The 24,313-nt window shown below is 47.9% G+C and overlaps 1 protein-coding gene across 1 annotated transcript in view; it reads right to left on the reverse strand.

Annotated features, from left to right (window-relative positions):
* Positions 1 to 4,337: 4,337 nt before the first annotated feature.
* Positions 4,338 to 24,313, reverse strand: part of AATF (apoptosis antagonizing transcription factor) — a 119,054-nt gene continuing 99,078 nt past the window's right edge. Inside the window, exon 12 of the mRNA XM_056127228.1 lies at positions 4,338 to 4,836. Coding sequence (XP_055983203.1) covers positions 4,773 to 4,836 — 64 coding nt within the window. The 3' untranslated portion in view covers positions 4,338 to 4,772. The remainder of the gene's footprint in view (positions 4,837 to 24,313) is intronic.

The following is a 24,313-nucleotide window of genomic DNA, read 5'->3' on the forward strand; positions in this document are numbered from 1 at the left end:
GGCGGGCAGAGCTCTTATTATAACTGCTCACCTATTTTTCTCTCCTATGGGTGATATGAAATTGACTTTGTAAAAAAAAATCATGATTTTTTAAAAAATCAGGCTTTTTTTAATAAAAAAAACTACAAAATTTGCTTCTTAAAAAAAATTAAATTCTTTCCAGGGAATTCAATATCCTTGACCTTAAATGGGAGCCCAGAAGCCAGGGCAATAAACTGAGTCAACTTCTCAGGTGGTGAACCTACTAGCAGACCCCCCTTCGCACAACAGCGGCAGGAGCCTGTAAAGGAAATCTATAGCTACACAAGGAAACCTAAGTTAGATAAGCTCGTCCGTGCACGTGGTTGGCGCCCGCGTCCAGCAGTGGGTAATGAGGGCCTCGTCAATAGGGCTGTTGGACAAATTGAATATATACACATCAGCGGGGCGGTATGGATCCCCTGGACGGAAGAGAGAATTAGTTAATGAACTTACCAAATGAATGGCAAATTATTTTTAAAATGTTATGAAGAAAGAGAGTGAACAAAGGACAGGAAGAGGATGAGGTGGAAATGCTCTGAGACAGAAGAGTGGGTTGGGGGAGCTGGCTTCATGCCTGCCTCCAGCATGCACTCAGCACAAGCCCCGGGGCATCCAGGCGCCCCCACTCCTGGCCAGTGTGGGGCTCTCTCCACCAACCCAGGCTCCACACAGGCCCAGACGCCCTCCTGGCCCTGCACAGGCCCGGCTGCCGTCCCAGGCCCTGTACAACCCCACCACGCTCAACAAGTGCTCAGGTCCTTCAGGCACACACCCGTCTCCAGCAGCCTTGGTGTCCCCTTCGCCCCTCCACCCTGCTCCTCTGTAAGGCTGTGCTGATGCCCCTCTCCTCCGCAAATCTGACAGATGTGGATTCCCACGCAGGGGGCTGGCTAGGTCCTGTGGGAGGGCTCCAGGTTTAATCACACCACTTTTGTGTGTTCGTGTGTTTTCAATATTCCTTATCACTGGGGTCGGAGTGACAGTACAGCAGGCAGGGCTCCTGCCTTGCATGCGGCTGACCTGGATTAAATCTCTGGCACCCCATACAGTCCCATCTCCCCCCAAATCATTCATTAGTTTACAACATTCCAGAATGTCAGAACATTACACCATTGTCTACAGGACTCCATGGGCCTGCCACCACAACTCCAGCACCACCTCACTGCCAGAAAGACCCCGTGTCCGTTCCCTCAGCCACTCTCCAGTAATCGCCATCCTTTTCACTAAGCCTGGTAGCTTTGAGGAGCAGGAAGCTTGGGCCACGCCTGGCTGTGCTGAGAGATCACTCCTGGTGGCCCAGACATGCAGTACTGGGGATTGAACCCTGGCTGGCCCCTGCACTATCTCTCTGCTCCAGCTGTGTTGTTTTCTTACTCTACCAAATAACCATTACTGGTGTCCTCCTGAGCTCCCTGCAGTGAGCCGAGGACAGCCCTGCAATGTCCCTGGACACAGCCCTTCACAGTCACTTTCTCCTCCCCGGAACATGGACCTGCTGATGCAGCTGCAGCCCTCACGGTCTCCAGTGCTTGAGAGGGGGCCGGGCTCAGCCTGGAGAGAATAACCACATTACAGACAGCTCAGAGCCGAGCACAGTTCCGAAGGCTGAGGCAGTGACCTGAGACCCCCAGGCAGAAGCATGAAGACCAGTGCGGGATGGGGCATAGATGCTCTGTCCGAGCAGGCAGAAGGGGCCCCCAGGTGCTGCTGTCACTTCCTCCTTGTCTTTCAGTGGGCACCTCGCAGCACATTCCAGGTGGCACCATTTTTTGTTTTGGGGCCACACCTGGCTTCCTTCTGGCTCTGCACTCAGGGGTCACTCCTGGTGGAGCTCTGTGGACCACATGCAGTGCCAGGAAAGGAACTGGGGCCAGCAAGCGGTAAAGGGAAGTGCCTTACCTGCGGCCCTACCTCCCCAGCTCCCAGGGACAGCTCCTCCCAGAAGAGGATGCTGAGTTGAGGAGTTTCCTGGGGAGCAGGAAATAAACCAGGTCCAGCCTCCAGGGCAGTCCCTCTGCCTCCCAACACCCTTCCTGACTGAGCACCCAGCCAGAGGCAAGGAAACAGGGTCCCTAAGCTCTGACTCAGTAATAGGCACCCAGAGCTCTAACAAACTTGTGCCTTTTTTACTGGGGCTGGGGGGAGGCCCAGAGAAGGGTGGGGTAGGTGTCTGAGGTACACCTGAGGCACTTACTGGTGCTCAAGGATCAAGCAGTGTCCAAACCACCAGACAAGAAAAGAGCCTTAGCCCAGTACCAACTCTGGCCCCTCATGTACCAGGGTTTTGCTTCTAAAAAATGTGCCAAGAAAAAACATAATTTTAGAAAACCAAAAGCAAACTTTAAGCAATTATTTTCTGTAATACTCTTTGTAGCAGCAAACAATTGCTAACAATTTACCTGTTCAATAACCGGGTATTCATAATGGGGGGGATACATATCCCCAGAGGAATTGTCAGTGAGCTTAAATGATTCCTGTACGACACAATCTTCCCCTGTGCTCTCTACTCTTACCAGCACTTGGACTTACAAACCGACTCAGCCGGCAGCAGTCTGGCCTCTTTTCCCTGTTGCTGAACTGTGGCTGCTTGCGAATCAAGTGGATCTCTAGGCGGAAGGGGTTATTTTTATTGGTCCCTTCGACTTCTGTGCAACTAACCTGTGCAACTAACCATTAGCAGAAAACCAACATGGACAAGACACCAACATTATCTTCTAGAGCCTGATGGAGAAGCCCAGGCTGGGGCTAGGGCTGCGGGTGTCACTGAGAATTTCCAGTGTGGCTTGCTTACTGCCTGTCTTGAGGTCTTCAGGGTCTGTGGTTTGTGAGTGTCATGTGTAAAGTAGTCAGCTGGGCCAAAAGAAAATAAGCAAACGGCACACAAAAGAGAGGGATGCTTCAGTCAACACTGAGAAAGGGCTCTGGATTGAAACTCTTGATAACAGTTCTCAACTCATTTAAAAATCAGCATTAGCTACCAAAATGTAAAGTATTAGTTTTATTAAAATGCAAATCAATCAACTAATCTGTCTTTCTAGTAACAGTTGAATTGCAGTATCCGTGTCAATTAAAATACTTTCCAATTTATTCTTGACTGGAAGGAGGGTGGCCTTCTGAATTTTAAAACGCAGGCCTCTCAGTACTGAAAATCCTGCCTGTTCTTATTCACCTGTTTTTAATTCATTTTCATTAAACATGCTGGACTTCCAACTACTTTGAAGCACCTGTTCAAATCTTTTTCTTCATCAGCTAGAGTGACAATGACAAAGGACCTCTCTCCCTGAGTAACTCAGCATCAAACTCCCAGGAAGTTCCCTACTACAAGGTTCCTTACTCACGGCTCCAATGTGTGTCACCCAGAATGTTCCAGCCAGGTGGGGACAGCTTATGTTTTACAAAGTGCTCATGTGGGGACCAAGGGACCAGAGCCAGAGCCAGAGTTCCAGGCTTGATCCCTGGCACTGCCCGGTCCCCTAGCACAGCAGCCACCTTCTCTTCCCATAGGTGATCATTTTGAGGAAAGTGTGTGGGAGACTCTCCTATCCCTGCTGATTGAGCTTTAGGGTAACGGGAGACACACTGGAAATTAAACATTTCTCTGACAGTTGAGCCCAAGAGGTAACTACCGAGACAAGGAAAACAAATCACGCGTACCAAGGCCCAATTAATGTGAGATGGGAAAACCCTCTTCCCTGCATTTGCCCCATCCTGAGCGCAGCAGCCACACTGGAGTTGATGCTAAACTGCGACGCAGATTACATCCGGGCCTGCCGCCTTCGGAGCGCAGCCTTCAGGCACTGTGGCGGTCCCCAGACACCAAGTCAATGATACGTGGAATTCCTGGGCACAGAAATCTGTCACTTGGTTCTGACAACTCAAAACCACATCAAAACCTCGCTTTTAAAAACCATGCCTCGTTATGAACTAGAACAGCAGTGAGGCGCCTGCATCCCACCTCCACGCTCAGCCCTCGGCCCGAGGAGAGAAGTACCGGAGAGCTGTGGAGATGGCCGCCCCCTCGCGCACGCGGGCAAGCGAACATTACTTATGCAAGATAATCTCCATTGCATATTGACCACAGCAGGCCAATAAATCCCCCTTATGGGGATTTAATTTCCAGCTTTTGACCTTTGGATGAAAAACAAGTGAATCATTTCCTCCTGCTAGATTTACACCAGAGCTAATCTCAATCAAGTGATTTAGGAATGGTGAGAATGGAAGAGGATCTTATGGTGAAATAAGGAAACAAACCATTATGGGTGAAATAAGGAAACAAACCAACAAACAAAAAAGTCAGAGGTTTCTATTTTGTGACAGACAGGCAAATATCTCCAGTACTGTAGGGATTTTCTTGGTGGCAGTGAGGGGTGAGGGGGATTCCGTGCTCCTTGGAACCATAATGACTAAACATCAGCCCCTCAGAAAGCAGCCTCTTGGCCCGGAATCTGTCCTCCCATGGAGTTTTATAGTGTAAGACGAGGCTGCTCATTGGGCTAGAGGAAAAAGATGAAGAGGGAAAATCCTCTGCAGGCTTGTCCTCCTGTCCAAGCTTCGAGAATAACTCCTCTGCTTCAAGCCCCCATGTGGCAGGGACAGATCCTTTATTCGAGGTGGTCACAGGACTCTCGCGGCCCGAGGCGCAGTGATGCACTGGATGTGAGGCCACTTGCTCTCAGGCTTCCTGGGTCAATCCGGCTGTGCTGGTCATCTGGGGTTTCTAACCGCCTGGTCACGGTAGGCGAGGCAGAACGTCAGTCTGTGGGGGTCTCCTCCCGAGGGTTGAGCTGGCCAAACAGAGACCGATACAGCTCCGTCCTAGAAGACAATCAAAACACACAGGTGCATGTTTCAAGGTTAACAAAGAACCAGCAAGCTGGGAAATACCCCATCTCTTCCTCCCACTGAAAACACGCTGCGTAATTAAAAAAAAAAAAAAGTCCCCCACAGCCCTGATTCACAAAACAAAGGAAGAAGGCGGCTGGAGGAAGCCAATCAAACAGAGAAATATGTAAATAGTACGGGGTGGCTGGCCATCCTGTCTCTGGGGAATGAGTTTTCTGTAAGTTTGCCCTTTCCAGACAGGCTCTTCAAGTAAGAAAACAAGATTGAATATTTTAATAGGATGTGTGTGACTGCCACGCGATGAGGAGGATTCAATCAGACATGGGATGGAGGGGGATATAATTTAGTTTTCATACATTTTCTTGGACTTGGCAGTACTTGAAAAACAATGAAAATGACCCAGCAACAAGATTCCAATTACTCTCCCATGTGCTGCTGTTCGGTGGGACTGAGCATCCTCCCACCCACCTCCCCAGCCCATTTCCTTCTCCCTGGTCTCAACCTAATCCTAATTCAACTGGCTAATTTCTATCTAAAGTTGGGCTTAAACACAGAGAGAGAGAGAGAGAGAGAGAGAGAGAGAGAGAGAGAGAGAGAGAGAGAGAGAGAGAAGAACAGAAAAGGAAAAGAAAAGAGAAGAAAAGCGAAGAAAAGAAAAGAAAGATCAAAACATGCCAGGAGGGTGGGGCCTTAATAATTAACTAAACTGTCACTCCCAACCTCTACAGCTTCGAGCAAAGCCTGTGTCACCTCTCAGAGTAGGGTGGGCCAGAGCACTGGCCTGGAAATGGGAGCAGAGTCACTCTACAGAAACAGGTTCTGGGCAGGTGAACCCCTTCTCTGTGGACCGTGCACACACCACCCACCCAGAGAGAAAAGCAATGCAGAGAGGCAGGTCTGGGGCCCGCAGCCCCCAAGGAGGGGCCCTTCCACTCTCATTTCCAGGAGCCACAGGAAGCTGCCTCTGCCCCCAACACAGGCTTCCAAAGGGCACTAGTTATCTGAGTCATCATCAGCGAGCCGGACTTTACAGATAAACCCAAACACAAACCCAACCCCAAATACTCAACCTTTGGGTCCAGGAAAACTGCAACCCAAACATGGCAGCTTCTAAAGTTTCCTGGGGGTGGAGATGGGGTGGGGTGGGGTGGGGGTGTCAGGGGCTAGGGAGAGACTGGCCATACTGCGAGTCCAGCGCATTAAAACATCCACAATTGTGAAGAGGGGCCCAAGAGAGAGGACAGAGGGGAGGGTGCTTGCCTTGCACACAGTTGACCTGGGTTCGATCCCTGAGCAAAGAGCCAGAAGAAAGCCCTAAGCACTGCCAGGTGTGCCCCCCCCCCAAAAAAAAGGGCATAACAAAGATTGTAAAGAAACTGGAAAAGCCAAGAATGTGAACCAACTTGAACCCTCCAGGGACCCCAGACAGCACAGAAACACAGACCCGAAAACAATAGGTCTCTGACGTGATCGGAATTTTACTGTGACAGTTCTCTGGCACCCTTGCCCCAAACTACAGACCAGCTCCTAGACCTCCGGACAATGGATGCGGGCTTTTGTTCCTCTGCCACACACATCTGCCGGACTGACCGCCCTCCACCGGCCCTAGGCGGGCGAGCACAAAGCTGGAAGGCAGCTTCAGACCCAATGCTGAGGCGTGGAGGGCAGCCCCCAAAACCCTCAGCTCCAGCACCTAAAGGACAGGAAGGCCTGGCCCAGGCTCCACTCAATCATGCACTGGCCTGCCTGTCTGCCAGTGTGAGTCTCCCTAGCCACTGCCACAAACAAATTAAATGGCATTATGGGGAAAGTCGCCATGACAAAAAGGACAGTCTGACTTTAAGGCTGCCTGGGCTGACGAGAGGGAGCGGAAGGCGCAGTGCTATTGAGCCCCTCACAATCATCTCCTTTTGGAGCCTGCCCTGCTCGCCGGCACCAGACCCATCATTACCACTGCGCAAATGCTTCCACTCGGCGTGGCAATCTGGGCGCTGCATCGGGACCGCGTGGAGCTGACTGTCCGCAGCGGGGCTCACGTGGCAGGGGCAGAGAGGGAAGTGCTGAAACCCATGTTTTGACAGAACATCATTTCACACTCAGGTGGGCAAAGCTGACACGCATATGCAGCTGTTCGTGGCGAAGCAACCTGGGAAGATGAGTGGTCTGGGTTCTTAAAACTACTTCACATAAAGAGAGAATCATGAGTGAGGGATTATTCCAATCTCGAAACCCCACAGTAATTCCAACTGTCTGGCTTCCTCGCCTGCACCACCAAGAGTTCATCTTCAAAGCAGGTCCCAATGCCCAGCTCCTCAGGTGGGCCAGGGTGGGCCAGGCCTGCTGCTCCTGGTCTCTTCCCCCACCCCCACCCCAGCTCCACCCTAAGCCCCAGTTCTTAAGATAGAGCCGGGATTCTGGCTCCACCATGACCAAGACTCCCATCCTGCCTCTCTCAATAGGACCACTGAGCTGGTCACTCACTACCCACCTGAGGGTGGGGTGCAGACACTTGAGTAATCTGGGGGGTGTTTAGAGGGTCATTCCTGGAAGCTTTCTGGGGCAGAGCTCAGGCCTACTCCCCACATCCCGGGCATCTGCTGGGCAGCTCCGTGGCCTCTAGCCCTCTCCTGCGAAGGGCTCCATAAAACCACACAGCCCTCTCACACATTTAAAGTCAATACATAAAAAATTTTCATGACCAATTAAAATAGCCACAGAGGATAAAATATTGCCAATGCAAACTTTGAAACCCTTACTGCCCTTCTATAACACTACCAATAGAAACTATGTGTCATACTGAGTCTCATCAACCTTCAAGTAAAGTGTCACCAAACTGGGAAATTTTACAGCAATCTTTTATTTTTAAACTTATTTTGCAGGACTTTTTTCCCCCTACAGATTTCTGTGATAACTGTTCTATATTTGCAAGTCTTTTATTAATCATACTTCTTGATCACAAAAGTAGGTAAACTGAAGCACTTTTTAAAATTTACAAAGTTGAAATAAAATGTTTTAATATCTTGAAACCATAGGCTTTAAGTAACTAAAATTATTTCTGGGTTATATTATTATAATTATTTATGAAGACATATAATTGGTATCTACAATAGGATGAAAAAACTTGTTACATAACAAGTAGCTGGGAATAGTAGTTTTATTATAGCAATGTCATTCAATTCTTTTGTATCTGAATTGCAGGCAGCCACCTATCAACCAAAATTTGTTCTAATGATCTGCCAGCTAAAAAGTCCATTGGACTCTCCAGCAATTCTGTTGAAACCGAAGACTTGGAGGGGCCAGAGCAATAGTACAATGGGTAAAATGCTTGCCTTACATATGGTAAACTTGGGTTCGATCCCTGGCATCCCACACAGTCCCCCGAGTACCGAGAGGAGTAAATCCTGAGTGCAGAACTAGAAGTAAGCCCTGAGCACTGCCCGCCTCCCCACCCGCCAAAAAAAAAAAAAAAAAAAGAAAGAAAGAAAAAGAAAATGGTGGAAAGGGTGAGCCCTGCGGGCAGGGCTTCTCAATCCTGCACCAACCTTCCCAACAGTCCTTCCCTTCACCTCAGCCCCACAGGAGAGGAGGGGGCCATGGGGTGGGCTGCAGGGAGCAGGGAGAAGAACACAGTGAAGGAGACTAAGGTTCTCTCTCACTCGGATCAACTTCCGTAAAGAGACAGAGCTAGAAAGGGATTCCTTACAATTCTGGGTGTCTGCCTTCCTCTTCTGAGAATCTCTGAACAGCCCAGAACAAGCTGTCCTGAGCTTTCCCTCAAACCTATCAGGTGCTACAACATCTGGGGCCAGTGCTGAGGGGAAGGTGGAGACAGATGGAAAGAAATCAAACATGTCCAAGGGCTGGAGTGATAGAACAGCGGGTAGGGCGTTTGCCTTCCAGACGGCCGACCTGGGTTCGATTCCCAGCATCCCATATGGTCCCCTGAGCACCTCCAGGAGTAACTCCTGAGTGTGCAGAGCCAGGAGTAGCTCCTGTGCATCGCAGGGTGTGACCCAAAAAAAGCAAAAAAAAAAAAAAAAAAAAAAAAAAAAAATCAAATATGTCCAGATCCCTTACCTGGATCAGGGGAATACACTGGGGCACCAGAACCCCCTGACAGAGGGCCAGCTCGCTTCCAAGGCCAGGCCCCTTTGCCCCTGCAGGCTCCTTCCTGGCAGATTTAGCCCTGCAGAGACGCTAAACTATCAATTGTTCAGGTTAACCTTGTCTCCACCGATTCTCCAGGGTGAGTGTGGAGTTTAATATTGCAGGTCCCCTTAAGGCTAAGCATAATGAATTTGGTGGCTTTTTTTTTTTTGGTTAAAAAAGAAAAATCCAAAAATACTTAATTCCTGCTTCCTATCACATTAAGAATCTCAGTGGGCGTAAGTTCCCGTCCCCTGGCAGCCCCGCACCCTCTAAGCTTGGTCTTCACGGCCAGTAAGACAGTCCAGGGTAGAAAAACATATTAGTGCTGGTTTCCTGCAGGAGAGCGACCTGCGGAGTAATTAACAGGACTCGGACCCAAGGTAGGAGGTCGATAGCAGGGGCTCTTTTTTGAATTAAAATTTAACTTACCCTTTATTGCAACCTACAAAAGCAAGTAATGAGCACTAACATTTTTATTTCTTTTAAACTGTCATTTAGGCTGCAGAGGGGATAATTACCTATCTCTAGCGTAGTAAGGTTTTATAACCCTTAGTGAGGCATTTTCTAATTTAATATTTTTACTATATTCTCATAAAACCCGTTTCTGGGGGGGGAAAAAATGATCACGGATTAGCAGCCATTTTCCATAAAGACAGCCCGTGCGTGGGGACACGTGCGAGCGCGCACGCGCCCTGACGCTGCCGTTCCTCTGAGGAGACGCAAGGCGCGCGCGCACGGGGAGGGCTCGCCGTGGCACGCAGTCACTTCCGGGGCATCGGGGCCTGAAGCAGGACCCGCGGCCGAGCACGTCCCGGAAGTGCCACTCACTGGGCTGCGCGCATGCGCCGTCTGCCCCACGAGCTGAGTGGGCCATTCGAACTTGCCGGATGAGTGGCCAAGGGGGGGAAAAAAAACCATTGTCCACCTGCCTCCGGAAGTCACGCTCCGACTCGGGCCCCGGCCGAGGGGTGCCCCGTTCCTGTGGCCGCAGAGGCCGCTCCCCGCAGAGCCCCGTGTCGCCTCCCGAGGGCATCCCCTTCTCCACGCGAGGAGTCCGAGGTCTGCCAGCGTGCAGCAGGCCCGGTGCTGCGGCCGGCCTGATTACAATCATCCACGTAACGTGCCCTGGATGAATTCGCCGTCGTTCATTTCTTGCCTCACGGGGACGGAGGTGCGAGTCTCCTCAATGCCCACCAGACGCGTCCTGCCCCGCTTACACGGGCGGGGCCTCAAGGAGTCGTCGGGGCGAGGGAAGGGTCCGGCTCCGGCGCTGCGCCCATCTAGCGGAGTCTGGCTCGAGTCAGGCGAGTGGCGTGGCCACGCGGCAATGGTCACTGCCAGAGAAGGCCTCCGCGTGCGCGCTGCTGGTCAGCGCCCGATACGGCTCACGGGGCCGAGCGCATGTTCTGCAAGCAGGAGCCCTGATTTGGCGCCCTGGTACTCCACAGCACCCCTCGGGAGCCCTCGGGGCAGCCCTGCCTGAGCACCGCGGGCAAAGCCCCCACGACGGCATCTATCTGTATCTACATCATCATCAAATATGTTTGGACGCCCACGTGGACGCGGCTGCGTACCCTGGAGGCTTATAAAGGGGTGGATGGCACCGCAGTAAGCCTCTCTCTGCGGGCAGGGTACCCTGGGGAACGGCAGGAGGGTCTACTCCCTGTTCCCCTAGGCCCCGCCCCCCCATGCAATGCCAGAGGCAACACCGCAGCCCTCCCCCCATCTGCCCCTCACCAGCGTGGTTCCACCACAAGCACAGACCATGCACGGGGGCAGCTCACTGAGGCTGAATGACACGGAGAAATGACGAGAGTAGAAAATGGGCAAGAACGAAATGCAGGCTGCAGCGTGATTCTTCCTTAGGTTCCTCCCAGCCGCCCCCACCAACAAAGGGGGAACCACTGCCTTTCTCCTGAAATCTCATTGCAATACCATGGGGGGGGGCGGGGGGGGGGGTAGAAGAAGGCAAAGAACGCTTGCGGCGGCGGCCTTCTCGCTTACCCAAGACTGACTTCTTAATGGAATCAGGTTAGCGAGAGTGACCTTATCAGTTTCTAATTACTTAAATCTGGATAACAAAGCCGATCTCCAATCAGACACTGGTGAATGCTTCAGGAGGACCAAACCGCAGCTGCTCTCATCTGCCACAAGGTGGCAGTGTACCACGCGCTTCTCTGTGGCCCCGTAACTAGGCGGCTGGGAGCAGGCTGCGCCCATAAATTACCGAGTGTGGCTGCTCTCATCACCATCCTCCCCAGTGCTTGAAGGAGACTCGAGAAGGTCTGTTCCAATTCGCTCTTTTGGTCAGGTCAGAACTAGGTCCTTCAAACCTCTGTGAACGCTTTTAGCCCCGTAGCTTTAAATTACCGATGGTGACGCGGCCTCTGGCCTGTCTCCTAAAGATCAGACAGACTCAAGATTTATAAACGTTCCAAGCAGCAGATTCTGGGCCCAAACAAAGGGACTGGAAAGCCGGGAGGAAAGGAAGGGAAGAAAGAGGAAGGAAGGAGAGGAGAGCAAGGAACTTCAGGTAAATTTGCCAAGGCTTCTCCTCACCTGCTCCCTCATTATTGCTACAAGTCCACTACAAATCCTGTCTACCTGAACAAAGGTGGAAAAATACCTGAAACTTCTACCACCCGACCACTAGCTTTTAAATTCTTCTAAGATAGACTTAAACCCAGCGGACCTACAGGAAAGGGGGTGAGGGCCAGGAGCACTCTTCAGACAAAAGGGCTGTGTCCTCTCCTGTGCCGTGTTAATATGCCATATTCCTGGGATGATTTCCACTTTCACAGTTTGACTGTTTTATAACAGATTTGATGCGAGAGAAGACAAATGGCCTCACATAGGAAAGACGACAAATCATCTCACTGCTTTTAGCAGGTTTTTCCTCTTGATTTTTATTTTTATTCTGGAGCTGAGCGGCAGAGCTCTCTGCCTTGCTGGAGATGTTTAATATTAACGTCAGGCCACCGCGAGCCTGGCAATAGAGTTGGCCGGTGTTGTGTTTACGGTGTTGTGACTGCTGGCTTCAGGAAGATGAAGCTCCTTGTTCAAACAGCAGCCCTCTCCGAGCTCCTGTGAAAAGCCAGGGGATGCTTCACTGCTTAGACGTGAATCACTTCCTGCAGCGGCTCTGAAGGTGAGACTGACACTCAGTTACATTTGTATCCCGATCAAGACCGCTGCCCAGGCTGCGCTTCTACTGGTACAGAGTCTGGCCGTGCTGGCCCCATTCCAGTGAGGCAGTATCGTTCTCCTGGCACTAGTTTGCAGGACACATTTCCCCTACAAGCCCAGGACCATGACGAACACGAGGGAAGCAACTCCCGAGCTTTAGCCCTGAGCACTGAGAGACTGGTGCTGCTGGCACCCCAGCCCCCACCCCGCCCGCCCTCCCTCCCGGGTTACATCGACCCTACACTTTCCCTCCTCTTCTTGCCCTTTTCATCTGGCTCCTGTCTGGGGCAGATCTTCTCCCAGTTCTCATTCATGCTCTTAAGCTGGGAACGGTCTCGGCTGCCAGACAGCTGGACTGTTTGAGGCGAGGACTCGCACACCCACTCTAGGCAGTGCCACGGACTCTGACCAAAGCCAACACCTCTCCTGGCCCCTGCAAGGCTGAAGCCACCTAAGCTGCCACAGCTGCTAAATAATGGCAGCAACGTTTGTTTGTTTAAAAAATCTGTGCCCATATTTAACTGTTTAATGGGGAGGCGGCTACAGACAGTTTCGGTATTCCACATTTTCCAATGAAAAACTGGAAAGACGGGGCTCAAGTTTGGACTGTTTAAGTATGTTAGCTGGCAAAATGCAAAGGATGCCCTCTTCTGTCAATCTCCTTTACCTTTTTAGCAGTTTCCTTCAAAGGACTTTCACCTTGCCTCTAAATCTGAGAGAAATTTGGGCGGGGAAAAGGAAGCTTTACCTCCAGTACATGCCAGGCTAACTCCCTCAGGGAAGATTACTGGAAGGCCCCTCAGCTCCAGTTAGGCCCCGTCTTTGGCTTGCCCATGTTGGCCCGACTCTGATACCTGACTACTGTGTGCAGTCCGAACCCCTGAAAGCTAGCCAGTCCGTTCTGCAGTGTCGCAGGATGGAGAGGCGGACAAGGAGGAGGCAGAGAGCTGCCAAGTGCGCGCAGGAGAAAATGTGTATTGATTTCTTCTTTCTTATAAAGGAGCACAAAGCACTGAAGAACAATTGCTCGTCTTTGCAGCAGTTCACATTCCCCATGAGACAAAGGCCCAGCCCCCAGCAGCAGCAGAAAGGGGAGCCCCAGCCTCCAGGGGGTCAGCAGGCTTCCTACAGAAATACCCAGGGGCCAGTGGGGCCTGCCAGGCTTTGGATCTGCCCTCTGTTGGCTGAAGCCCCCTCCTAGGGACTGGAGAAGAAAGAGCCTTCAGTCAGTCATACTTGTCTTTTAAGTGGAGGTGCCCAGAGGGTAAAAGAGTTAATGTTTATAAAGTGTTCTGCTCCCCAGGGGAAGACAGTGGATAAAACACAAGGTGTGGTTACGGCTCATTCAAGACCTCGGGTTTGCAGGATAGTTAGTAAGAGCTTCTCAGCAGCATCCCAAAGCACAATGAACTAAGGGTTTTACCTAAATATCAATTTCCGGTTTGACACTTAAGACCAACACTAAAGTAGCAAAAGGTAAGCAGAGATTATTATGCCTTGTTAATGACATACATACAGAATCTTTTTTCCAGACCTGTGTTTTTCTTCAATCTGATAAATCCTGAATGTAGTTTTAAAAAAATGTACTCAAACAGCCACCACCCAGTGGTCTGTATTCACCACATTTCACAGTGACTAATGGAGAAACCAGACTTAGTACAGCCATCACAATCAAGATGAACATCAAGAGACTTAGGATTTAACATCAAGTTTATGGCTGGCACCAGCTTTTCTCAACCAGGGTCATAGAACCGCCCCACTGTGGGCCACCAGAATATTCCAAGAGGGCCACTGGCAAAAATGATATGAATGGAGTGCCATGGCACAAAACTAGGGAGCCAACCAGTAAGAGGGGGGACACAGAAAACAGTGGGAAGGGGCCACATTCAGGAAAACGCTGGTCTGCACTCTTAGAGTGAGGGAGAGGCAAGTGCTCTCTTCAACATTCTCTCTGCAGCATTTGGGCAAAGTAAAAATGGGCCTTAACATCAACTAACAGAACGGTGGTAATGAGAAGTGCTGTGGCTGAGAAGGTTCGGCCCCTGCCACTCCAGGGGAAGGCAAGCGCCCTAACTCATTGTACATCTCTCCAGACTGGCTGTGTCTTGGCTCACAACTAGAGGCAAACTAGATGAGGTTAGTAATGCTTTCATAATTTACACACTGAAGATTCTTAGCAAGAAAAAAGCCTTAATAAATGCTTCTGTGAGCTGTAATACTGTTAGAGGAACAAAGAAAAGGGGTTCTAGGAAGAGAGTCTCACTCAGTGGGGGACCGGGAATCATGAAAAGCTCCTTGGCATTTCAACAGGAAGCTGGGCTGGTGTGAGATGATTCAGTGTAATAGAGCAGAGAAGGAAGGAGCATGTCCAGGGATTAGAAGGGCCTCAAGAATAAGTACTGAAACAGGTAATGAGGAGAAATGGTGACAAATTACTACAAGCCTGGAGCGGGGGAGGGTAAAACTTGGTAGATGACAAGGAGCACAGGCCTTAAGTGACCTTTTAGGAAGCTTTAGTCAGGTGATGATACATAGAACTGACTGGCAGGCTGGGGGGCTGTTAGGACAAAGTTAATACAAAGTAAGTTTAAAAAAAAAAAAGCAAGATAAGTACCAGGAGGTTCACTCCATGGCTTGGAGGCCAGAAGCACATGCCAGGGGAAAAAGCAGCTCAGATAGAGAAGGGAGCACCAAGTAAAGGGTATTGGGAGGATTCTCCCAGGATGGGAGATGCATGCTGAAAGTAGACTATAGACCAAACATGATTGCCACTCAATGTCTCTCTTGTAAACCACAACACCCAAAAGGAGAGAGAGAACAAAAGGGAATGCCCTGCCACAGAGGCGGGGGTGGGGGGAGTGGGAGGGATACTGGGATCATTGGTGGTGGAGAATGGGCACTGGTGGGGGGATGGGTACTCAATCACTGTATAACTAAAACCCAAGCACAAAAAATTGTAAGTCTACAACTGTACCTCATGGTGTTTCACTAATAAAAACTAAAAAAAAAAAAATTAAAAATTGGGGGGGCCAAAAAAAAAAAAAAAGAAAAAGTCATCTGTGTTCCTCCCTTTTGAAAAGAATCTCTTTGACGGGAGAAGTGTTTGTTGCAGCAGGAACTTTGACACTCTAAGAGGCTATGTCATACCCAACTTTTTTTTTTTTTTTTGCTTTCTGGGTCACACCTGGCGATGCACAGGGGTTACTCCTGGCTCTGCACTCAGGAGTCATTCCTGGCGGTGCTCAGGGGACCATATGGGATGCTGGGAATCGAACCCGGGTCGGCCGTGTGCAAGGCAAGCGCCCTACCCGCTGTGCTATCTCTCCAGCCCATACCCAACTTTTAAATGGACAGTCAGGTAGCTCTGAAATGCAATTTCCTGACGGCAAGAGATTGAGTCTTAGTTAGTTGCAAAATAAATAAAAAACAAAGGCCTGAACTCAAAGACTGTGGAAATGAAAAATAGATGCTACTGAACAAATACATTAAAACACACTTCCAAGCAGATTAAATGAAAGAAAGTATATCAACAAAAATAAGAAAATATAGGTGAGAAACATCCTCAAATATAAGAGGGACTGCCAAAGCCTTAAAGTAATGGAAAAGTATTCGAGCAAAAATGTACTATATATTTGATTTAGAGAGTAAAACTTAATAAATGAATAAAGTCATTAACATCAACCTGCAAACAAAGCAAAAACCAACAAAAAGTACAAACTATGGCTCATGTCAATAATATGTAGAATTTGTATAAACTATAAAGAAAAATGAAAACTCCACAAGAAAAACGAGTAAAGGATGAAAACAGAAATGCAAATGAATAATCTTTCTATTTTACTATTAAAATAAAAGTAAACATTGCTTAACCCAGTGCCTAGCACACAATAAGGTATGATTTGTTCTGAACTTAGAAATAAGAACTAATAACTTTCACCACATCAAATAGTAAATACTTTTGTGGCAATAGTACAAGGATATAAGTCTGACTGGGTGAGGTGGGGGAGCATGTAAATTAATACAATCGATCAAGTCTAAGAATCATTACAAAGCTGCAAATGGCGCTCAGTGGTAGAGCACACATGCAAGGCCCTGGGTTAGCACCTGATAAAGCCACATACAAAGCCACACAGAAAAATTCATCCAAAAGTTTGTGCCTGTGACTCAGGAATTACCCTCCTAAAAATATATCCTGGTGGGGCAGAGAGAAAGTACCGCAGATAGGATAATTGCTTTGCACACAACCAACCAGGTTCCATTCCAAGCACCTCATATGGTCCCCCAAGCCATACCAGGAATGATCCCTGAACAAAGAGCCAAGAATAAGCCCTTGAGCACAGCTGAATATAGCTCAAAAAATGAAAAGTTAAAAAAAAAAGCAATATTTTCTAAGAAAAAAAATTCCATGTAGTGGGCTGGAGCGATAGCACAGTGGGTAGGGCGTCTGCCTTGCACGCAGCCAACATGGCCGACCCGAGTTCGATTCCTCCGCCCCTCTCGGAGAGCCCGGCAAGCTACCGAGAGTATTCGATATGCCAGACACAGTAACAACAAAGTCTCCAATGGAGACATTACTGGGCCCGCTCAAGCAAATCGATGATCAACGGGAGGGCCTTTACTATTTACTAAAGAAAAAAAATTCCATAATTGAGGGTTGGAGAGAATAGCACAGTGGGTAAGGCACCTGCTTTGCACACAGCTGATCCCAGTTTGATCCCTGGCACCACATATGGTCTGAGCACCATCAGGAGTGATCCCTGAGTACAGAGCTAAGAATATGTCCTCAGGGCAGTCTGGAGTGGTTCAAAAACCGCACCAAAAAAAAATTTCATAATTCATGATTACAAAGTTATGAAAATGGCTTTAAATATTTAATGGCATTAAAATGCTTTTAATATGGGTATTGGAGAGAATATACACTGTGTGGTGCACTTGCCTTATGTGCAGTCAACCCTGGTTCAATCCCTGGGATCTCATATGGTCCCCTAAGTACTGCCAGGATTAATTCCCGAGTAATTCCTGAACCAGGAGTAACCCCTGAGCTGAGCGTCATCAGGTGTGACACCAAACAAAACAAAAATTTCTGCAAGAAAACACAAAACAACAACAATATTCAACTGAACAGCAGGCAAGAAATTAATTTTTCTTTGTCCTTGGGAACAAAGAAAACTGTTCTTCCAGAATTTTTTTCTGGGGTGGTTTCTGGTTTCTGATCACAGCCAGCAGTGCTCAGAAACTACTCCTGGCAGTGCTCCAGGGAGCAAATATAGAGCTGGGCATTGAACTGGGGATCAAACCCTGTCAGCTGCATGCTAGGCAAGTGCTTTAACCCTAGTACTAGCTCTCCTGCCAATTTTCTTTCCATATTTCATGCCATAAGCATTTATTATTTTTATTATACATAAACACAATAAGACTCTGGCTCTAAGGAGAGTAGACAGCAGCTGTCTTAGTAGAGCAGAGATAGATCAGTGAGAGCAAACTTGACTCCTACATTGATCAGGTTTCAAAGCTAATTAGGTGGCTCAAAGACTGAGGCAACCATTAAAGGCAGGCTGGAAATTCAGTAATTCACACTAAAATGTGAATGGCTCGAAGGGGAAAAAAATCTTCCTATACAGGAAGCATCTGTTGTAAAAGAATGACCACTAAAACAAAAAATGATCTTAACCCATCATATCTGCCACAGCCTCCCTGCCTCACTTCCTGAGTTCTTTCTTAATTGAGAGAAAGGCTCAATATATGAGCATGAAGGGGAGTTGGGAGGGAGAGGATTCCCTCTGGCACATCTTCCCCACATATTTCTACAAGCTTCCTGATTTCTTGGAAGCAGAAGCAGGGGTTGGAAACCATGATCCAAGCTGCATAATGCCATTCTATGCTGCACATGTTATTTAACCTGACTGCTAACTTCACTGCTCCGTACCTCGGTGCTTATCCAAAATGCAGATAGCGTCAGCTACTTCAGTGGTTTCTTATAAAGGCCGAATCAAAATGTACATGGAGGGCAGTGTCAAAGATACAGTCAATGTTCAATAAATGGAATATGATGTCATTATTCTATGTCATTTTACGGCCTCTCAGAAAGAGGGTGGGAACCAGAGGAAAGGATGAATGCCCTGAGAAACAGCAGTGCTACTGTGGGAAATATCCCTGTTGCATGTGTGGATGACAAATTTAAACCAGAGGGGCCAGAGAGATAGTACCTAGTGAGTAGGGTGCTAGCCTTACATGCAGCCAACTCAGGTTCCATCCCTGGAACTCCATATAGTCCCTGGAACCCTGCCAGGAGTGATCGTGAGCAGAGCTAGGAGTAAGCCCTGAGCACAGCCAGGTGTGACTGAAAAAACAAAACCAAACAAAAAAATCACTTAGCTACTGCATGCCACTTGAGAGTTATTTAGTTGTGATCAGTACAATATCAATAAGATATTGTGCTTTAATTAACTGAGATCTGGAGCCCATACCCGGCAGTGATCAGAGGACCATGCAGAAGGGGACTATGCCTAGATCTCCTGCATGCAAATCATGCTTAGTACTCAGCATAGTTGAGATGGGGTGGGGGGGGAGGTAGGGGCAAGGGGTCTAAGATACTACGTTTCTAAAAATAGCACTGTAGCACTGTCCTCCTGTTGCTCATCGATTTGCTCGAAAGGGCACCAGTAACGTCTCCATTGTGAGACTTCTTGTTACTGTTTTTGGCATATCAAACACGCAACGGAGAGCTTGCAGGGTTCTACCATGCAGGCGAGATACTTGGTAGCTTGCCGGGCTCTCTGAGAGGAGTGGAGGAATCGAACCTGGGTCAGCCACACGCAAGGCAAATGCCTAAGATCAAGGGTAGTATCTGTTCTAAAAATCATAATAGCAAAAAACAAGAACTTAAAAAAAAGTCATCAAGAGCAACACTTACATTCTAAAGAAAGTGAGAAAACCCCTTTTGAAGGAAGCAGGGGAAGGATTCACAAAGCTTTGAAGAAATGATGGGAGGCTTAGGGCAAGAAACACCTGCTGTGCAAATGTGAAGCCTTGTGTTGCACTCCCAGTGGCACCCACGGTCACTGAGCACAGACCCCGCGGCTCTGCTCTCTGTGAGCCCCAGCACCACCACAGGGCATGCTCCCCAGTGCAAAGTTGGGAGGTTGGAGCCCCAGGGAGAACCACGATGGAAAGATGAGAGAGCTCAATGGGCAGGGCACAAGCTTTGAAGGAGGCCTGAGGTCAATCAGGATCCCCTCCTGGTCCCCTGAGTACAGAGTTGGGAATATTCCCTGAGCACTGCTGGGTGAGGCTCCAAAACAAAACAAAAATAAGTGTGAACACCATGATCGGGAGTACAGGCCCCGGTAAGCACTGCATCCAGAATGTTCACAATCATCACAGGGAAAGGAGTGTCACCCCTGGGGAGCAAGTGTGAGTAGCACAACTAAAGTGTGTGACCCCTGGCAAACACAACCAAGTGTATCTGTTACACCTGGTCACTGAAACCAGAAGAGAAGGAAGAGAAGGCGGAGGTGACGGGGTGCCAGAGAGACAGTTTAAGGGGCTGAGTGCATGCAAGGCTTGATTCTCTGCACCTTGCAAGTGAACTCTGACCACCATGTCAGGAGCAGCTCCTGAGCACTGCTGGGTAGTCCCCCCACAAAACAAAGATAAATGACAGAAATTTGACTGCAAAATTGAGAACTACAGGGCCAGTGGTTCAGTGACTAAGTGTATGCTTCATATGCATGAGGACAAGGTTTAATCCCTGGGAGGGAAGGAGGGAGGGCGGGAGAGAGGGAGGGAGGGAAAGGAGGGAAGAGAGGGAGAGAGAGAGAGACAGAGAGAGAAAGAAAGAGAGAGAGGGGGGGGCACTATTTGTTTATCTGCTAAATGTCTTTATTATTTATTTATTGCCTTTTTTTAAAAAGTGAAACACCATGAGGTACAGTTGTAGACTTACAAAACTTTCTTGCTTGGGTTTCAGTTATACAATGATCAAACACCCATCCCTCCACCAGTGCCCATTCCATACCACCAATGATCCCAGTAGCCCTCCCTCCACCCCACCCCCGTGGCAGGGCATTCCCTTTTGCTCACTCTTTCCTTTAGGCTATTGTAGTCTGCAATAGAGGTACCGAGTGGCCATCGTGTTCGGTCTACAGACTACTTTCAGCACGCATCTCGCATCCCGAGCGAGTCCTCCAAACATTCTTTACTTGGTGTTCCCTTCTCTATCTGAGCTCCTTGTCCCCCATAGCATTTGCTGCCAGCTTCCAAGCCAGAGAGAGGCTCTATTTTAAGTGAAGACTTACCTATTCAAAACCTACAATTTCTTTCTAGAAGACATTTTTTTTAAAATCTTTTACTCCTGAAATCTGGAATTAATCAGATTCAGTCTAAAATCAGGCTTCAATCTGGAATCGCAAATTCTCTGGAACTGTATAAGACTGGCCAACATCAAATCAGGAAGAATAGAAGAAGCAATAGCGATGCTTTCTTTTCAACCTAGTTTTAACGCTCTGCCTCAAACCTCAGGTTTGAACTTGAGAACACCCTCTTTGCCCTTCCTGATCTTACCGCAGGAGTGAGCCCCCGTGTCTCCTATCTCCGGACCGAGCACCATCTTTAATGATGACATATGGGAGTCCTTTCCCCTCTGCACTGCCTGGGGAGGGGGTCAAACATATGAAGCCACTGCCTGAGTATCAATAAGCGAATTATAAAGTGTGTCAATCCAAGTTAATGCAAAGCTGTAATCCTCTTTAACAAGAGATCAAATCACTGCCATGAGTTATGTTCATTCAGGAATCTGATAAGGAAGAGAGGGAGGCTCTAATAAAAGAGTAATGGGAGCCTTTAATGATGCTGGTTTAAGAGGCAGCACCAGTGAAAATATTGCTCTCCCTCCTGCTGATTAGATCTGTGTTGCATATTTACCTGAACTTGTTTCACCTGTCAAAATAACCTGTGTCTTTTCAGAAGATAAGAAGCCAAAGGGGGGGGGGGGGGAATCTGTATCTTAACCATGTTCACTTGCTAGTTTTTAACCCATGAAAAATAGTCTCTGGGGGGTATTTCGAGGGTTGTTAGCTGATATTCTCTGAAATGCGGAGTAAATGACACTGTGATTCAGTGCATACTCCTATTAAATAAAGGAATAAACTGGGCAAAGGGAAATGAAAAAAATGCTCTGAGTAACCTCTAGGTAACCAATTAGGGGGAAAGAAATATCATCTGTAGAACAGCAGAATGTGCCCACATTTAGGGCGCAGACCCACACACAAAAATGGCAAGCCGCCGAAGATAAATTGCCTGTACAGATTCTATTATACCCAGGCCCCTCAAGAACAACATGGCAGTGATGTTGACAAAGCACTTTACAAGGCTGGATTACATGTGTACATTTCTTTTCTAAAACTCCAGATGTAAAACAAGAATGTATTTGTTGCTTAGTACTTATCATTAAAAGATCCTCTCCTTGTCCGTTTTAATGCTAGCAGCTTTACCAAAGGAATGGAGAAAGTGTTTGGGGTTGGTTATTTTTTTTTGGGGGGGGGGGCTAGAGGGGGCGCGGGGTGGCTAAAATGGATATTCTTGCCGTACCTCACATTTTAGGGCCTTTGCAAGGGAATGAGCTACATAAGGTGCTAATATTCCTATCATTCTGTGTTAAGAAAAAGCTTCTTTGGCAAATACAATCACCTATACTCGGAAGTAAAGGAAAGCATCAGAGTTGGGACTTCCCCTGACGCAGAAAAGCAAGACAAGCACAAACTGTCTTTAGCATAAATCAGCCTATTTCTCAACCTTCTCCAGACTGACAGCCATGTCCAGGCTTCTCCCAAGTCAGAGGCAGTGGGCAGCACTGAGAAACACACTCTGCCTTCCCCATCAGAGGTCTACCTGGAACTTGCTCTCCTTTTAGTCACACTGGCATTTTACCATCTGACCTACGACCAAGCAACAAATGGAGAAAGAATTAACCTCTTCCTCCAACCCCACCTTTTCTTTTGGACAGTGATGAGGATCAAACCCAGAGTTTCACACACGCATGGCAAGTGCTCTACCACAAAGCCATATCCCTGTCCACTAACTGCTTTATTTATTTTGTGGTTTTGGGGCCACACCTGGTGGTGCTCAGGGCCTGGCTCTGCACTCAGCAATTACTTCTGGCTGGGCTCAGGGGACCATATGGGATACTAGGGATCAAACCTGGGTCAGCCACATGCAAAGCAAACACCCTACCTGCTTTACTACTGCTTCAGCCCTATATAGTTATTTTATTTATTTATTTTTTCTATATAGCTATTTTAAAGGGGCCACCTGGAAGTGTCTGAGGATCGTTAAGGCTACACTCAGAGGTTTTCAGGGAACAGTGTGGTGGTGGGGAATTGAACTTGGGGCATCATGCATGCAAGGCATGCATTCTATTCCTTTAAGCTATCACCCCAGCCCCAAGAACTAACATCTTTACATCTGTACTAGAGCAGCTAAAGGGTTAGTATAGCAAGTAGGATGCCTGCCTTGCATGCCCTTGACCTGGGTCCAACCCCCGGCATCCCAAATGGTCCCCCAAGTCCCACAAGGTATGATCCCTGAACACAGAACCAGGAGTAAGCCCTGAGAACCTCTAGTGTGGCCCCCAAACAAATAAAAAGAGCGGTTTCAGAGGCTCTTTCAATAGCACAGGCAAAAAGCCGACAACTATTTCTAGACTCTCACATTCTTCATTTTATTAGAGTCATAAGAGATCAACTGAATTTTCACTTCATGTTCCCTTTGGTTTATGGCACTCCAGGGAATTTATGCCATGGAAAGGAAGTTCTGTCCGAAATTAGATGAGAGGAACTTCAATAGTTGGGAAAGTTAACAGCAATTCTGTAAACCATGTGACATAATGGCCTGTTCTTAATGGTCACAATATGCTTATAGGATTCTCTACTAATGAGTCATCGAACTCTCTCTCCTTAGCTCACTAATAACCTTCCTGCAGTATCACAAAGTACTTTGCCAGCTTAGTAAGAAGAGTGACTCTGAGAGCATCTGTGCTGAGAGCATCAGGACTGAGCAGAACTAGTGGCCACTTGTTAGGCTTCTGGCGTTCTTCTTCCTTGCATAAAACCACACCATATATGTGCAAAGAGAGACTGCCTTGTCTCTTAATATCAGGTCTGCGACAGAAATTACTTTCCTACTCCAATGTAAAGATCTGTTAGAGAGGCAATATAGAGATTTTCACAAACAAAGGCAATCTGAAGGCACAGAAAGGTCCAATGTTTGGGACTGGAGAGATAGCACAGAAGGGTAAGGCTCTTCCCCATCTCTTCCCAATGCACCTGGCATACGCATGGCATGGATTAAATCCCCGGCACCCTCACTGAGCCCACCAGGAATGATCCCGAAGCATAGCCAGGTGTAGCCCAAAAACCAACCCACCAAACAAAAACGTTTATCCAGAAAGAAATGTTCCCAAAGGAAAATCTGGTAACGATGAACTTAAACCAAGCTACTGTACATTTAACAAGGTGTGTGCTTTCTTTTTAAATAGATGGCTAGGAGAGAAAATTTTCTACAATGGAAAAAAATATATATATATGTATATATATCAGTCAGGACCACAGAGAAACTACAGTGGTACTTTCTGGAGTTTGCCTTGCATATGGCCAACCCTTTTGATCCCTGGCACTACATATGGTCCCCCTGAGTAACTCTAGGAGAGACCCCTTATCACAAAATCCTGCACTCTACCCCCAAATAATATTTATCAGTAGATATTAAATAGACAATACTATACAAAACACACAGAAGGTGAACCACTACCTTAAATATATATATATATGTATCTATGTGTGTTTATATCTATCTTTGTATCTATCTGTATGTGATATATGTTTACCTTTATCTTTTTTTGGTAGGGGATTATTGGGGGCTATCTCCAGTAGTGCTCAGGGCTTACTCCTCTGCACTCAGGGATCACTCTTGGTGGGCTTGGGGGACTAGTCATATGTGGCACCTGGGGTTGAACCTGGGTCAGCCATGTGGAAGGCAAGGATAGTATCCACTGTACTATCGCTTTGGTTTCTAAAAGGAACTTTTAAATATAGTAATTCATTATTCATTTAAAAATAGATAC

This window comes from Sorex fumeus, unplaced genomic scaffold, assembly GCF_029834395.1.
Source record: "Sorex fumeus unplaced genomic scaffold, SorFum_2.1 ptg000063l, whole genome shotgun sequence".
In the NCBI taxonomy this organism is placed as follows: domain Eukaryota; kingdom Metazoa; phylum Chordata; class Mammalia; order Eulipotyphla; family Soricidae; genus Sorex; species Sorex fumeus.